The 17,839-nt window shown below is 38.9% G+C and overlaps 1 protein-coding gene across 8 annotated transcripts in view; it reads left to right on the top strand.

The window, feature by feature from the left end:
- The window catches only part of MIB1 (MIB E3 ubiquitin protein ligase 1), an 83,084-nt gene that overhangs the window by 51,277 nt on the left and 13,968 nt on the right, over positions 1 to 17,839 (top strand). For 7 of the 8 annotated variants that reach the window (XM_055704280.1, XM_055704279.1, XM_055704278.1 and 4 more), the window contains exons 13-17: positions 5,240 to 5,372; positions 5,738 to 5,824; positions 8,595 to 8,756; positions 14,215 to 14,396; positions 15,675 to 15,867. In XM_055704280.1, coding sequence (XP_055560255.1) covers positions 5,240 to 5,372; positions 5,738 to 5,824; positions 8,595 to 8,756; positions 14,215 to 14,396; positions 15,675 to 15,867 — 757 coding nt within the window. The remainder of the gene's footprint in view (positions 1 to 5,239; positions 5,373 to 5,737; positions 5,825 to 8,594; positions 8,757 to 14,214; positions 14,397 to 15,674; positions 15,868 to 17,839) is intronic. The other variant, XM_055704281.1, reaches the window with a different exon arrangement.

Here is a 17,839-nt window from a genome sequence, read left to right as displayed (position 1 = left end):
GGAAGGATGCCTTTGCAGTTAAGAATGCTAAATCTGGAATCTTTTATACAACAATGTGCTAGTTTCATCTTGCTTACAAGTAGTTTGATCTTGTAGGTTTTTCAAATAAATCCATTATTGTATGTGGCATTCTCGGGTAATGCTGATGAGCATCTGTAAAAATTCTAGGAGTCAAGTACTGCATAAAGAAAGAGATTTTATATGTAGGTTGATAATGAATAGTATACCACATGTTAAAATGTTTGGTCATAACAATGATTTATTTTTTTTTTTTCTTGCTACGTCTAATATTGGTAACCAGTGTTGAAACCGTTGCCCTGTGGCTAAAAATGCATCAGGTCTGTTATGCATTTTATGTTGCAGATATAAAATCAGTGCTGTTGAATTTGTATTCTGCTATTATAAATAACTTAAATAGATCATATATGTATTAAGCTGTGGCTGCAGACCTCTAAAAACCTGAATTAAAAAAAAAAAAAACATGAAAGAAATGTCTCAAATTAAATGTAACACAGTATAAATGGGTGTTCCTTCTACCAAATCACTTCTTCTAACTATTAGAGCCTGGAATGTCATTTTATGGGGATGAGTTAGGTGAATTGTGGTGGTGTTATGAGTTAGTGTACCCCCAACAGCTGAGCTGGGAAAAGCAACATACATCTTGATTTAAGCACCTGTGTTTTCTCATTACCTTTTTGACTGAGCAGGTGTTTAGTTCCTATGAAGGAAGAACTAGTTTCCTCATCCCCTTCAAAGCTTTATAGACAGCTTCCTCAAAAATTTTCACTAGTGTCTTTCTTTGATTGTCCCATCTAGAAAATTTCAGAACTTGCAGAAGATCATCCAACTGAAAAAGGCCCAAAATCTTTCAGCTTTATGCTGACCTGAAAATACCGCAGACCAACAAATATTACAAAGCTTACCTGTTACAGTTTTTTTATTAGTAATAATCTTTACATAGCATAGCAATGGTGTCATTTCAGTGTTTCGATCAGAGCTTTAAGCATCTTATCAATAATCTTTGCAGCTACTCAGCCACGTAATCTGTAACAGCTGAATACACTGAAGATGATAGTCTGAAGAGTTTTCTTCAGCTGATTTCATGGTCAGTGTTACCATTATACTTGGTGATTTCTTGACCTTTTTGATAGGTGAAAGTGAAAGTAGTCTGTGGTCTGTTTTACTGTATACAAGATGAAAACAAGTTTTCAGGACTCATCTGTGTTGTGGTCCTAAAATGGAGCAGTACAACTTGGCTTCTTTAATACTTCGTGTGGAAAAGTGAATCAGAAATTACTGTGTAATTACGTGCATGCAACATTAATTCACTAATACGACTTTTTATGATACTATGCATGCCTGTTCCAGTGAGTATTGTTCTAAATGATAGCCACTTAGCTGTCAAAATTTTGGCAGCAGCTCTAGAAAATCCTGCAAAATAGAATAGCTGTAGGAAGGAAGGCTGCAGTGAAGGAACTTGGGCGTTGAAAAGATCTTGTGCCTTGGAAGAACTTACTTTTCAGCTAATGAGAAGGAGGATGCAGCCGCTGGGCATCATACAACAATTTGCCATTTGTAGCATGTTAGTATCTTGCACAATTTTAAGGGGTCTTGCCATAAAACCATCCTGCCATTCTGCTGCCCAGTAGTTTAGCACAGTCTGGAAGAGAGACAGATGTGGTCTCCACTTGCATAGGCAGAAGCAACTGAGGAGTAGTTACTGGCCCTCTGATTCTTTGCTGTGAAAAGTAAGATAAAGATCTATTACACACAGAAGCTGTTTGTTTTGTTGGTACTTCTGTTTTTTCAGTAGTACCAGTACATGTTAAAAGCATCCAAAAATGTAGCAGGCATCTCATTTATATGAAAGCAAGATACCCCCAAATATTTTACGGTTGAACTTCAGATGAAAGTTTTCCTGGTATTTGACAGTAAACTAAATAGGAAAAGATGTGAAAGAGGATCTAGTACAGCTAGCGCTCTTGCAGATATTAGGATGAATGAGTTTTTTTCATAGCATACAAAATATTAAGTCAATTTACTTCTTTTCTTTCAAAGATGAGAGTCGTTAAATGGCAATAATAATGTTTCAGAAATATATTCATTTCTTGATGCATCTGTTAAAGTGTGTGAATGTACTTTAAATTTTATTTATTTGTGGAGTTGACAGTTTCCTTATTTCCTTACTGAAGAAAAGGATATAAAATGTCATCTGAGTTGATTAGGACAGCTCTGTGTTTAGTGACTAAAGCTACTTTGGAGACAAGCTGGCTATAGTTACAGATACGAGAGTAGGTGCCTTCCCATATAGCTGTAGCTGCAGTTGTAAAACAAATTTCTTGACCTTGGGTTTTTCGTTAGGTTGTTGTTGTCCTGCCTTTTACTGGTCATTCACAGTGGTCATATTGCTTCTCTCAGTCATAAGGAATTTTCAGGTAATTTTTGTTACGCTTTTTAGATGATCCACAGTAGATACTCTAGATCAGGGGTCCTCAAACTATGGCCCGCGGGCTGGATACGGCCCCCCAGGGTCCTCAATCCGGCCCCCGGTATTTACAGACACCACCACCCCCCCGCCGGGGGTTGGGGGGGAAACCAAGCAGCCGCAGATGGCTGCCTGCCACTGCATCCGCGCGCCGGCCCCCTGGTTAAAAAGTGTGAGGACCCCCTGCTCTAGAGCTTTACAGGGTCTTCAGAAGCCTGGAGCCTGGCAGGTGAGGATAAAGAGCTTACATGGCACGATACCCTGAGGGAAGCCACTGTAGAAAGTAGACTGGCTGCTTGTGCCACTGGTATTGTGCGCTCCTGAGATGTGTTCTGCATCGGCTTAGCTTTCTGAAGAGCTGATGGTGGTGTGCCCAGATACAGTCCAGATACGATGCAAACCACAGTGCTCCAGACTTGTTCCCTCTCTAAGGCAGCTAGAAACAGTTCTGATGTTGCGAACCAGAGACATATTTATATCCCAGGCTTGAAAATACATAATTTCATTACAAAATAAATGGTGTTAAACAAGTACTAGTTGCATTGTTAATTTTGCCACATTTCATAAAGCTTTGGTGACTTGTATTTTTCTAAATTACGTCCTTAATTTTGGAAATTCCTGCGTAAGTGAATCTCTCAAAGAATTAATGCTGGTGTTTTGCGTTTTTTTCCTCAAAAATATTCAAGTCTTTCTCTAGCACATGACAGAGCTGTAGAAGGTGTTATGAATAGAAGCTGAGCAATGGTTCACAATGAGTACTGTACAATCTGCTAAGTGTTGCTGTCTTATTTTGCTGTTTTTTAAGTGATTTGGACTGTGAGGAAGTGAGAAGCTTAGTCCTGCCAGGAAGACAAAAAATCCTAAGAGGTTGAGAATGGTTTCTTTTTTATTTGCTTACCTCAAGAAAGCTGTGATTATGGTGGAGTCTAAAAAGTCTGAGGCAACCTACAGACTGCAAAATGCGTTTGGTTGCTGGCCAAATGCTTATTTCCGTGCTGCAGAGGTCAAACCTCCAGCCTGGCTGTGGATGCTCCACATAGCAGTTGGTCATGGGTCTCCTGTGGGCTTGTGTGATCCTGTGGCCTGGAGATGCAGTAGCTTAGTTCTGGTTCTTTGAGACACCGAATTTGGAGAAAGAAAGTAACTGTTACACTGCAACTGCCAGGATGGTGCGTTAAGTATGAAAGTGAGGATTTATGTTGCGTACTCAGCGCAGTAGCAGGAGAACATGGAGATGCTTAAGAAGTCAGGGTCTGTTAGGACAGCATCCAAGCAGTGTGTAGGAAGGTACTTACTGGACTGGTACAGTAGCCTACCTCATCGTAGCCTACCTTCTACTTTTCAGGAGGGCTCATTGGAGTGAGCTATCCCCCGAACCACAGCTTTTTGTTTGTTCTGTAGGAAACCCTTTGGCTTACTCTAAAGGAGAGCTTAGGATTGAATAGCACTGATGCGGTGTGGATGTTCAAGGTAACAGATTTATTGGAATTAATTAGGAGCTCCGCTATTACTTGACAGTGCACTCATCTGTTGAGAATATTTTTAAGTAAAAGCTGAGAGGCTCATTTTATGAGGATATTTATGAGGCTTATTGAGATCCTGTGTTTTCAATATCAGGTGGCTAATGAAGAACTGTGTAATTCAGTTGTAGTATCTGTTGTGCGAGGCATTCTGTGACTGAGTGGTTCCACTTGCATTAGCTAGTATTACTTGGATTTTTATATTTGACTTTTATGAAGAAGCTCTGGTTTTCCTGTAAATAGCATGTTGCTTCGACAGTAGGGAAAGGTGAGATGACAGAAGAGGTGTCCTGGCACAATATTACAGTAGTCTCTGGCTTTCTGTTTGTGTCTGAGGAACTGTTGTAAGGGAGCTGCACGTGCTGTTTATAAAGATAAGACAATAGAAACATTAAGTTTGGTTACTTACCTATTCCAGAAGCTAAGTGAAGGCACGTGAACTTAAGGAAAATTTATTTGAGAGAATATAAGATTGAGCAATTTGTTTATCTAGCATTGTGTTATTAATACCCTTACCGCTGCAGTCTTTGGACTTAATGGATTTTTCTCTGCTTTAATACCTATTTGCTTTTCCCTGCCCTTGAATTGGAGATAAAAGATAATAAATCCCCTTCCTTTGATAGGCATCTTGCTAAGCACATATAGAATTGGGGTGGAATACTAGACACTACCATGGTATGTTAAACTCAGTATACTCAGCCACTATCTGTTACAAAAATACTCCACTAATATTCACTGTACAGTTTCAGCATCCATTTTATTTGTGCCCGAGAGATCGTACTCCAGTTTCATCTCAGAAATTGAAAGTCTTAACTGTTACAGCCCATGGCATAAAGAAATCTAATAGAGTGAAACTTGCTCATTAAATAATTAAGGTTGCTATAAGGATTTTGAGGGAGAACAATTCCATTGTCCATGTTTCAGAATTTGTGTGAATACTCTTTTTAAGGAACTTTTTAGTGCTAGATAACATTCTTCTGAAAAACTGTGATTCCCACAGTCTGTTTTGGGTATTGTATGCTTTGTTTGTATGCTTTAACTAGAAGGAACTGAACATGAAATTATTGTACTTTGGAGCTGTCGCTATAGCTTTTCACCCACTCCCTTTTTGAAAAAATACTACTGTTAGCTTACTTTGTAGTTCTGAGAATGAATATTGTTTTACTGTTGTCGCGTGATCATTTAACAAATACATTATAGGTCCATTTATGCCATCTCTGCATGTTTATTTCAGTGCAATGCGTGTATTGTTGTCCAAGTTACCACGACCATGGATTGTTGACGAGAAGAAAGATGATGGTTACACTGCCTTGCATCTGGCAGCTCTCAATAATCACGTGGAAGTGGCTGAACTTCTGGTGCATCAGGTAGGACTCTCCTCTCAGGAGGATTTAAATGTCACACTTCATTTAACCATCTGATGTGAAAATAGTTTGCTGCTTGATGCCTGCAATCGCAATGCAGAAGCAGTGGAGCAGAGAGACACGTGGTGAGCTCTAAAGGTCAAACTTCCCTTGAGATCATTACAATGGCCTAACGGTGCAGAGGGACTGCAAAATTTGATACTTTTTGATTCAACAGATCAGCATTGGTATAGTGAACTGTAAAAGTACTTAATCACTTCTGCTCTCAAATCTCCAAACTAGGAGTCATATTCAGGGTCATATTCACTGCCCTAATGGACTGCCTTGAATGTAGAAGATAGTGCTCTAATGCTTTGAATATCGTTCAGGGCAATGCTAACCTGGATATCCAGAACGTGAACCAGCAAACCGCTCTGCACCTTGCCGTTGAACGACAGCATACACAAATTGTTAGGGTAAGTATCTTACTTGCATTAAGCCATATGGTTAATGTTATTTGACTCAAGCTGATTGTAGCTGTTAAGACATGGGTACTTCACGAACATTTGAAAAATGATAAAACAACATGTAGCCATTGAATATTTGTATCATCAATGCCAACTTGCCCAGAAAGTCAGGTGGTAATACAAAGGATGTTTTGGGAATGCTAAATTTTTGTACATGAGCATTATGGTTTCCCCTATGCAGTTGCCAATTCCAGCATCCCTCCTGGTTGGCTAAGGGAGAATGTATTGCTCTGTTACTTGTTTTAAGTCTTGCAGTCCTGTAAAGGGACCTTCAAATTGTATTTTTGATGCCTTTTGCTGATGAGTAATTATTCTTACTCATAGCTTTTGCAAATTGTAGCTAAGTGAAAGATCTTCTCATGAGTTTACCTACTTTTCAGTCTTCTGAGTGTAACTTTCCCTGTTCTTAGCTTGGGAGAGCTATAAGCAGTAACAGGTACCTTACCAGTGAAAGCAATGCTATTTCTGTTCTTTGCCTGCACAGCTGCAAAAGTTAATACTTCAATTTAAATAAACTTTGTTACTGGCACAGGAAATGGCAGTACAGCACAGCTTGCCCATTGTGGCCTGCATGCACTGTCCGTATGGGACCTATGTGACAGTGTTTGGATTGCTAGCGTGGGCTGTTGAGGGTCAGAGAGCACTCACTGCTGTAGAGGATGCTCCCTGTGAGTGAATACATCAGCCTGGCCTTGGCCCTCTGCATAAATCTTTAAAATTTGTCTTGGTAGAATGAAAGTCACCTTATACTAAAAACTGTCTCTTATTCAGGCCTAGAGAGAATTGTCCCCCTTACACAGACCTATATCTGCGGTTCTGTTTAGCATTATTTTGCCATAAGGTTTCTCCATATCCAAGGGCTGATGGAAGTGATCCCCTTACAGTGAAACATGTGATATGGCCCTATATCTGGAACTGCTTGCTACCAAAAGAATGATTTCCTAGAGTCAGTGTCATTTGCATCCCGCAGGCTATTTGGGAGCTATATTTGGTGAGTTCTTGTGCCCTTCTGGAACTGACACGGTACCTGGGAATACAATACTAATCTAGCAGATGAGCGGGAAGGTAGGCATGTAGAAGAACAGTATGCGTATTGGACTGATGTGCATGTATCAGAGAATGTCCCTGTAGAGTATCCGTACTTCAGAGTTGGATTAACTTTGAGAAGTCCTAAAATAGCTCATGCAGCCATGCAAAGAACACGTTGGCTCCGTATTTCAGAATTAATTCCTATTGGATACCTTCCAGGGCTGGGCTGTACCCTCAGGCATCTGTGGAATAGTGGTCAAAGGTAGCAGGGCTCTTTTAAAAGCCCTGCTCCCATGACAAAGGGTGGTGGTTTGCTGCTTCTTTACATATTTATATATTATAACTTTTGCAAAGGCTTTGAATTTCTATGGTAGCCAAGGATTCCCAGTTGCTCTGGAAAGAGTTCTCTTCCAGATTTTCTTCCTGGAGAAACTCTTAAGCAGTAAATTACTAGTGGCAGACACAGGATATGAATATGAGAAAGAAAATCGGGTCACAGTAAAGTCTATTTAGAGAGTGTAAGAAGATGGGGAGGAGACTGTTGCAACTATTAGCTGGTTTTCTTGGTTTTACTTGTGGAAGAAGAGTTTGGGAAAGCTTTGGTAAGCTGCAGTCAATGACAGGCAGATATTTCCTTGAAAATTTAAGTTCTGAATTTATTTCAAGCTATTTTTCTCTTAGCCTTTTCTAGACACTGAGATTCTTTGGTTCTGAGAGGCTGAGATCCTTGCAAGCATATAGGTTCTGAAGAGGGAGGTCCCCCTTCTTGTATTCCTGTTTCTAGGCCATGCCTTTTGCTTCTGCTGCTAATCGGAATTTTGCAGAGCAGCAAAAGCTCAAAACCAAAGTTAAAGCCTCAGCTTCTGTCTACAGGTTTCTGAACAGCAACGGTAACAGGGTTTAATTTTCAGGAGCAATTGTAGTTTGTCAGCGTGTGTGGATGTTTTGGGGGTTTTTTTAATAGTATTTAAGAAGGTTCTGGGACATTGAATTATGGGATGGCTGTATGCAAAGACAAAATGAATAGGAAGGCCTGTGCAGCCTTATGCTTGCTTTCATATCATGTGACCTGGAATATGTGTCTAAAATTAGCCTTAAAGATGAGTCTTACAGTTTCTCTGAAGTTTGAGATAGTATTTAATAATGTCATTGGGGTTTATGTCTTCTGCTGAGTAAGGGCAGGCCTAAGCGCGTGCTTAACTACTTTGCTGTTGAGAGGTTACTGTAAATTAAGTTGTAAAGTTTAGCATGGAGTGGAAGTGGCGATTTTCGAGGTCGTTGAAGCCTAATAGTAAAGAATATGTACATGTCTAAAGTATTGCTCACTTGTTCTGTTTCTGATATATTGCTGTAATGTGTTACATTGTTTGTAGGCTATCTTGTAAGAATTAAAGGCTTTGGATGGTAGAAGGAATCCTCTAAAATAGCATCTTTTGTAACACTTCCTCAGCACAGGCAAGAATTAGGTTTCTGCAGAAAAAAGCTTGATATTTCAAAGAGATAAATGCTTCAGTTGAGGAGGAGCCCCATATGTGGAAATATAAGCAAACTCAACTGTGAATTGTAACAAGATAAAAGTATAACCCTTTTGGACGTCCTAAAGCATCCTAAACCCTACTTTCCTGAAATTACTTTTAAAATTAATAAATAGCTTTTTTCGAATTTTAAATCGTGTTCTCTCTCTTTTCAGCTTTTAGTCCGTGCAGGTGCTAAGCTGGATATTCAGGATAAAGATGGGGATACTCCCCTGCATGAAGCCCTGAGACACCACACCCTGTCACAGCTCCGCCAACTCCAAGACATGCAAGATGTGGGCAAGGTAGATACTGCTTGGGAGCCATCAAAGAACACAGTAAATAAAATGCATTTATTTATTCCTTTTTTTTCCTGTACAGTTGTCTCTTTATTTGTCTACTTTCTCTAGTTCTGTACTGTTGAACTGTTTTTTGGCAGCATAAGTTTACATAGGCATTCTGCATTAAAGTGCAGTGTAGGCAAAAATCATACTGTTATATGTGGCTTTTCACATGTAGGCATTATCTTTGTTAAAGAAAAATAGGGTTATTTGTTCAAAATACTATGACAATTCTGTCTTCCATAGTGAACTTGTATGACTGCCAAAAAATCAGAAGTAGTTTTTTAGGAAAGAGAAATAAACAGTATGACAGTACAGAATAAGACTAAAAGTGTTTTCTGTGGTTCAACATCTTGCATGACTTCGTAGCTTTGTTTAGCTGCTTCTATAACCTTCTGAAAGTGTATTCTATTAGAACAAGGCATTCTTAATCTTCGTATGTTTATTGTTACGTATTTTTCTGACAGAGTTCATTTCAGAAGTTGTGCTGTAGTAAGGAAGTAGTCAAGGAAACCGCAGGTAATAAAGGTCAAAATGTTTTCAAAATGTTTGGAAAAAGAAATGCTTACACCTGAAAACCTGTGTGAACCCCATATGCAAAGATAAGGTTTATAGTTGAGCTGATAGGCAAAGAAGAAATAAAATTCTGGAGTGATTTGGATTAAGAAAAAACAAACAACAGTCTTCCTTTAGAGATGCACAACAAAACAGTGGATCAGATTTGCTGAATCATTGGTTACCAGTGTCGTCATATGTTCTAATTCTAGCTGTAGGTGGTAAGATTTTTGTGTTTCATTCAAAAAAAACCCCACTAGTTTCAAAACAGTAATTCCACTGTACAACTGATGTTTTTCAGACTGGTTCCTTAATCTCACTGATTAAGTACACTGGAATAAGCTTTGAAAAGAGATTCAAAACATGACTGGCATATGTAAGAAAATGCTTGTGTCCTTTAAAGTGAGAGGAGGAAAGCAATTGCAGCTCAGCTGTTTCCATGATCTGAAATGGACTCTGAGAGGTGTCCAGAATACTTTGTGTGCATGTATTTAATTGTGAAATGAATGAACAGGAGATAAATACTTTTTCTCTGATTCAGTCGGTTTCTCTGTGGCCCATCTTATCAGTGGCATCCACAATGAAACTAGAATGGTTGTGTTTTGAGTTTTTTAACACAAGAAGTGTGTGTGTGGGGGTGTTACTGTCTGTTTAAATTTTAGTTTTGGGGTATTTTATGTTTCAAAGAATAAAGTTTTTCTTCTAGTTTCATTTCAGATGTATCTTTGGTTTTAAAAAAAGTAATTACACTTCTAGTTCATTTCTATTAAAATACTAATAAAAAAAAAGTGGGAGGGAGGATGCCACAGCAAACAATTCCCTGCATGATTGTATCTTTGCCTAACAATTGCCTAATGCTTAAAAAAATCACGATCAACCAGTACTTCCTGTGTTGGCTTGATCAAACTATTGGGTTGGATTTTTTTGTCGTCCCACCTGTCCCCCCCACTTTGTTTTGGTGCAGAGAAAAATTTTGCATAGCTAATAAATTTGAGAGGTTTAAGTGGTGTGGAGAAGATATGTGCCCTCGGAGAAGAGTTGAAAACTTACTTATTTTAATTTTATGTGGCAGCAACGTAAGAAGTGACTGAAATGTAAAAGATGGAGTAAAGCCTGGTTAAAATATATCTCAAAACTTTTCAAAATGATCAGCAGAAATCTTGAAAATGTTTTGTGCAAAATAGTAAATCAGAACAATAGCTGTACTTATCTACCTTTATTTAAATAAAAGTAATGTAAAAATGCTATAAACTAGATTTAACCAGTAAACAGTTTTAAGAGTAAGCCACCTTTGACCCAAAATAGTCTATCACAAAAAGACAAGATATGAGCTGCTAAAACATGTCCAGGCATCTGGACCTTTAAAGCTATCCAGGGACACATTTGTAATATGTCATGAGTAGAATTGCACATACAGGTGATAGATAATAGAGGATAAATAGGATTAATAATTTAGTCTGGGCTTACTTTTTGTGAATCTGAAGACTTAAATTGATGGAATCTGTATTTTTTTTAATTCTTATTAATTCCTTTAAAGATTGAGAAACGTGAGATTTGTTTAGTCTGAAGGATAGCAAATCTGATATGTAAATCTTTAGTATTTTAGAGCTCATTTTTGCTTGGCTAAATTTTAATTAACTTTGGACTGCTGTCTTGAATATATCAACCTGCTGAGCCCTATAGGATGCCCTTTTGTAGTATAGTACTTCAACAAATAATGATTTTTATTTCTTTTTTTTTAGTTGAATAAACTGAAAGAGAACAGAAACTTCATATGCTGCATTTTAGGTATTTTTCATATTTGGAAAATTTGGTTGGACAGCAGCTTCATTGAAATTCTGCCGGTTTTGCTTTTTGCTTTAAGCACAGTTTAAAATATGAGACAATAATTTTTAATGATATCATTAACATATTTCATAAGTGGAATTATATGAAATGAATTCTTTAGCTTTTGGGTTTTGGTAGTTCCTTCTGAATGTCACTGTTAAGCCGTTGTAATACCTAAAAAACTTTTGTCAGGTTTCTTCTGTTGCTTTTTCGGTAGCCTATTTAAAATGCATGTGTTGGACAGTCTTGATAGTACACAAAGCCCTGCACATGTTAAGTATCAATCTGAAAAGCTTTTCTGTGTTCAAGTACTATGAGCAGTGAACCTCATCTCATTAACTAATTTTGAAGTTTTTCATCCAGCACACTGCAATGATTGTACAGCTGGGAGGAAGAGAAATTTTCTAAACTACAGTCACCACCACCACAAAAAAGTAATTTCAGTTGCTTTATTACAGAGGCAATGTTCCTTGGTCTAGGGTACTACTTATCCTAAACAAATGTATTATTCCCCAGGCTTGTTTAATGTTGTCTCTTTTAATATAAGTATCTTTCAGACCCTTAAACTTCTTTTAAGATTCAAAATGAGGCCACTGTCTAAATCCAGGCTTAAATTCATTGAAGTCAGTTAGGTGTTTACAGATTCAAAGATACATCCATATTTACAATTACTTGGATGATACTTGTACTGTTTGTGTGGATTACACTGAAGCTTCTCCCTCGCAGGTGGATTGGCTGGGTCTGGCTTGTGTTGATGCATCTCAGGGCTAGCACCCTCCACAAGAGGCTTGCTGCAGCCATACTAGGCACCAAGACATAATGGTGGTTTTTGTGCATGCGTGGTCGTTTTGCAGGTTTTTTGGTTGGGTTTTTTTGTTGGGTTTTCTTTTTTTTCCCCATTCTGTGTGCCTGAAATGTTGCAGACTACCAGAGAAGCATTATGGGATGCAGCATTGCCCTGATGTTCTCAAAGCATACAAGCACACCAGAAGTCTTATAGGACTCAAGATTTTGTTGAATAATGTTAATGGCTGTTCCAGGTGGAGAAGCCAGTCTTAGTGCAGTGTATATCCACACCAACTGAAGCAAACAATCTGTGTTTGATTTTCCTCTTGCAGGCACAATAGCTGGTTTTTTCAGGAACAGTTTAGAGCTCGTAGAGCCCGTAAGGTCCAAGTGTGAACGGCAGGAGAACTCTTGTCCCAGCAAATAAGAAAGGATTGCAGCAAATTATTCATGTAGACATGCCTTAAAAAACATCTACTCTGCCAACCTCTGAGCAAATCGCCTTTCACTGGGTGTTGTGGTACCTTGGCTGGATTACTGACATGGGCCAAGGTACCCAGGCTGAAGCTAAAATCTCTGCTTTGCTTCAGCCAGTGCTGTAATTGAGATGCAGAAAAATTATCTGAATTAATAAACAAAAAAATTCTGTGATCTGAACACCACAAAAAATTTCTCTCTAACTTACTGGTTTTCCTGGTACAAAGTCTCTCTAGCTATACTGTTCTTACCTGATCGTAGGGAAGAATGCAGGACCATGAGTATCTTTTGAATTAATTAAGTGACCTTCCAAGAGTCTTGTAGCACCTCAGTAGTACTTACTCATATAAGAACTTCTTACTAGAAGAAGAACATATAGGCTGATGTTTAAAAATAAAATTGCTTCCGTAGGAAACTGGGTGGCTCTGTGATGAGAAGGATAATTTTGCAGTTATCAAGGCAGGGTAAAAACTTCTAATACATACTTTATGTGCTGCAAGACATGGACCCAAACAAAGCCTTTTTCTTCACAAGTCACCTCTGAGGGATGGGGAAATAACTAGAGGGATTTTGAAAACTTTTCTTCGTAGTTCAGACTTGAAAATATGCAACCTTTAGGTCTGCAGTAACACCTATCTATTTTTTTAAATTTATTCCTGTATGCTGATTGTGTCTAAAATAGTACATCTAGTTCTTTAAATGCTAAATGGTTGTTAATCTAGCCAAAAGTACGTAATTTTTAGGGGTGATACTTGATACCCAGCTTTTAAAAAAGCAGCTGCAGGGATAGATCGTACAAACTGAAAGTGGTGTAGAAAGATGTACCTTAGTCAAGTTAGGCACTTAATTGATGGGAAAGAGGTGCGTACAAAATCCTGCCTCTATCCTAGTGTCGAAGCCTTTATAGTTCTGCAATTCAGCACTTAAAACTCCTTGAACTGGAGCTGTCCCAGCTGTGCCAAAGCTGTTCCTTTGAATATAGTCTAGTGTAATTTGCTGAGGGATTCTTAGTGGTGCCAGCAGTTTCGTGATGTGTGTAGTGTGCATTATACTTACATGTTTTATCTAATCAAGCTTTAATACAAAAACTTCTTGGGAGTAGGCCCAGAATGCTTCAGAGTAGGTGAATCCTCTCTGTCCTGGGCTACGGTAGTGAGCCTTCTCTCTTCACTTCTCTATCTGGTCTTGTGAATTGTGTGTGACGGGTATACTAATACAGAAATACAGTAATAGTTGTAAAAGGGCAAAGGAGCATTACATGATCAGGACAGGAGGACAGGTATGTGAATTTAAATCCCTCCAGGCTGAGAAGACAACTGAAATTAAGGCTTTCTTAGGCAGGTGCTTTACTCACTAGATTAAAAGTAAGTGTGCATTCATTTCTCTGCCCAGCTATGTTTTCAGTCCAAGTGTGGTGGTGGTAGCATTTATTTGAATTCAGCTATTTCAGTCTTACTTCAAGTGTATTCTGAATGTACCCACTGGGACTTTGCCCTTTACAGTGCTTATATAGAAGGACAGCCACTTCACAACTGAGTATAGGTGTGCAGGAGACTGAATGTTTCAGTAGCTGAACTATTCCTTGCTGAATTTTAGTTCCTTAAAGGAAAGTTGAGTATAGCCGACTCAAAATCAAGCAGCCATGTGATTGTTTTGATTTTTATTTCAGGATGCTTCTTTGGGCTTACAGATTTATACATATGTTTGTGTGTGTGTATGTGCATGTGAGCGTGTCAAGTCATTTTCCTTTAGGCAGAGTATTTCTGTTCAGAGAGTCTCTCAAGTTGCTTACATATTTGTTTTCTTTCAGTTAATAATGGGACTTGGCACTCAGGGAGCAGAGAAGAAGAGTGCAGCATCTATTGCCTGCTTCCTGGCAGCCAATGGAGCTGACCTCAGCATTCGTAATAAGAAGGGTCAGTCTCCTCTCGATCTCTGCCCTGATCCTAGCCTCTGCAAAGCATTGGCTAAATGTCACAAAGAAAAAGTCAGGTTGGTATATTCATAAAATACGCGATTTCCAAATCCCTGCTCTCTATAGATTAACTGATGTATTTAAAACATTGTGCCTTTATTAGCAATAGTGTTAAAACATACAAACTTACTCTTGACTTTCAGTGAATTCTTTATTTTCTATGGTACATTGAATGCTATTTACAAATACAATAGTTGAAACTTACACGAGTCTTAACAGGACTTCCATATGTGTTAATATGAGAGGGAGGAGAATGGGAAGGTGGCAGTGTGCAGGTGGAGGTTGGTAGGACTTCAAACCATCCCCGAAAAGGCAGGGGGGAATTGCTGAAAGAATAATTAAGCATTGTGACAGGTTGCCCGGGAAGGTTGTGAAATCTTTGTCCATGCAAGTTTTGAAGAGTAGAATAGGCAACACCCAGTATAACCTGGTGTAGATTCAGTGTTGACACAGCTTTGAGTGACCGACCTCCTGAGTATCTGTCAACTAGAATGATTCTTCTTTCTAGAGGAGTGGTAGGTCTGATGTCTCAGAAGCACTTAACTAAGAACTATGATTTCAGTGAAAGGTCATGTTATCAAGCGCCTGCAGTATGAGAATTTTCAGCTTACTAATTGTCCTAGTTGTGTCCCCCCTGTTGGCTTACGTAATTCTCATTCTTAATTCCTCTATGAAAATCAAAAACGTACTTACAAAATGTCATGAAGAGAGATTATTTTTGTTGATTCTGCCCTGGTGTGCAAGGTGCTTATTTTCTTCAGAGTCTTTCTGTCTGTGTCTGTGCATCTGTCTCATCCCTGCGGCTGTTGGTTCTCTCCACCTTTTATGGGCTTGCGAGGTCTGTAGGAGCGTGTTGGTTAGGTTCAACACGCGCTCCCTCTGCTGGGTCAGCAGCAGCACAAAGAGCCGAGGTGAACTCACTGCTGGAGTTGTGGGGGGTTCTTCAGCGTTGGAAGTATATTAATGATTAAGGTGTCAAACTGTGCAGTTCTGAATCTACAGGGTATGTCTCTACTAATAAAGTAAGCTCTTAGGATGGGAAGGCAGGGGTTTTTATGTTCACGAGATGCTATTCGAACTTGTGTGACCTCTTTCTGTAGAATGTTTTTATCAGAGTATGTGACCTTGCACTCTGGTGTCAACTGTACGTTTGGGAAAATGCAGTTTGGATTGCTTTATGGTAATACACTGATGCCTGAACACATAGGATTATATAGATAGACAGCAAATTAAGTTGCATTTTAAATTAAGTATTTTTAAAAATTTTGAAGTTTGACTGCAAAGTTTCTTTGTAGTGGTCAGGTTGGTTCTCGAAGTCCATCTATGATCAACAATGATTCTGAAACCTTAGAAGAATGTATGGTGTGTTCAGACATGAAGAGAGATACTCTGTTTGGCCCATGTGGACACATTGCCACGTGTTCTCTGTGCTCACCACGGGTGAAAAAATGCCTCATCTGCAAAGAACAAGTTCAATCTAGGACAAAGGTAAAAACTTCCAACGTTTACTGGTTCTGCTTCTGGTTTTAATGGAAAAGTAAAAAAAGAGGTAAGGGAAAAGTGTAGTATATTTTAAGTGATGTTTTGCCTTACAGGTGCTCACTGGATGGAGTTAATTTTTTATTGAAATGATACCTTGTCCAAACGTTTGTATGTTACTGTTTTCTATTTGCCTATATCCATGTCCTGCCTGCCCCTCATTCTGTCCCCGCCCTGCAATTTCTTTTTTGTTCAGTTCTTCAGACTTCCTAATACGGTCACCTGAGGATGCTTTATGTAAATAGACTTTGCCCCCCCACCTCCCCTGTGTTGAGATAAATTGCTGCTTTTCCTGAAGTATAATTTCCTTCAGTCATATTTGGTTCTTCAGAGTTCTTGTATTCCTTAGGGCTGCTTGGAAAGATGGTTTGCCTGTAAACTGGGTGAGATAACTTCAAAAGCAAGCACATATTAATAATTGTTTTCAGCTTTCGCCTTCTCTTTCTTTGCAATCATGAATTTCATTATGCTGTCTTTCTCCTTCAGAGTATCAATCAGTTGTGCCCTATTTTGGGGACCTAATCCTAGTAAGGTACTCGGGTTTTGCAGATGGTTGCTCCCAAGTATTTGTAACATTCCCATTGCTTTTCTGTTTGAATATTCTTTTATTTCCCATAATCACGAAGTCTTGTCCTTCTGTTGCTTTTTAGCTGTTTAAAAAAAAAATAATTCTCATGTTCCACGCACAGGTTTTCTGATCTGTAGAAAACCCACTCTATTCTTTTTATTTTCTTCCAAGCACAGTTGACTCTTCCACTTCTGTGGTGTGGTGGTTTGGTTCCCCGCCCCACTCCAGAGTAAATACAGGAATTGTAAATATTAATTTTTACTGGTTTTACTATGCAATCTCTTACTACTTACACGATTCAGTATTCTGCAGTGCATATTTTCAAAGGCCAAATATTAACATAGTGCAAGCTCCTTTTCTCTAGACTTTCTTTTTTAGTGAAAAGGTTCTGCCACTGGGTGATTCACAGCAGCAAAGTAAGGCTTCTACGTCTCTTCATCCATCTAAAGAAGCTAATCTATGGAAATCGGCTTTCCCAGGTGAAAGCTAATCTTTGTGAATAACCTTCCTTGGATTTGTGTTGCTAAACTAGATGGAGAGAGTGGACTATCTGGTCAATACTTCTCTTACACCTTTTCTGTATAAAAGGTTACAGTAATATCTGCAAGGCTAAGAAATGAATGAACCTGGACAACAGTTCTATGAACTGGAAGAGGGTGGTCCAGGCCAGTATGGAGTAGTTAATGATGTCTATGGTCATGTATATATAGTTTGTCACATTAAAGGGCTTGAGAAACCCTAACCCAGAATATTAAAACAGATTACTAAAACAGTATTTTACAAGTAAATTTCATAGAGTCATAGAATAGTTTGGATTGGAAGGGACCTTTAAAGCTCATTTAGTCCGACCACCTACAGTGAACGGGGACATCTTCAACTCGATCAGGTTGCTCAGAGCCCCATCCAGCCTGACCTTGAATGTTGCCAGGGATGGGGCATCTGCCACCTCTCTGGGCAACCTAGTCCAGTGTTTCACCACCCTCATTGTAAAAAAAAAAAAAAAAAAGGTCTTCGTTATACCTAGTCTGAATCCACCTCTGATAGTTTAAAACCATTATCCCCTGTTCTATTACAACAGGCCATGCTAAATTCTGTCCCCATCTTTCTTACAAAAGAAAGTCTTTCCCCTTTCAGTACTGAAAGTAAGTACCGTACTTACAGTACCATAAGCCTCACTTACGTAAGGTCTCCCCGGAGCCTTCTCTTCAGGCTGAACAACCCCGATTTAAGTACATATGGTGGAATAAAGAATAGAGAAACGTACACTGTCTTAGCTGCTTCTCTGCCTGTCAGTGTACTGAACATACAAATATTGCCAGCAAATACCTGTTCTTAGAATCTGTCAGTGTGAGA

Source organism: Falco cherrug, chromosome 3 (assembly GCF_023634085.1).
Source record: "Falco cherrug isolate bFalChe1 chromosome 3, bFalChe1.pri, whole genome shotgun sequence".
NCBI classification, from domain to species: domain Eukaryota; kingdom Metazoa; phylum Chordata; class Aves; order Falconiformes; family Falconidae; genus Falco; species Falco cherrug.
The sequence above is the reverse complement of the archived record's forward strand: the minus strand, read 5'-3'. Positions and strand labels throughout refer to the sequence as shown.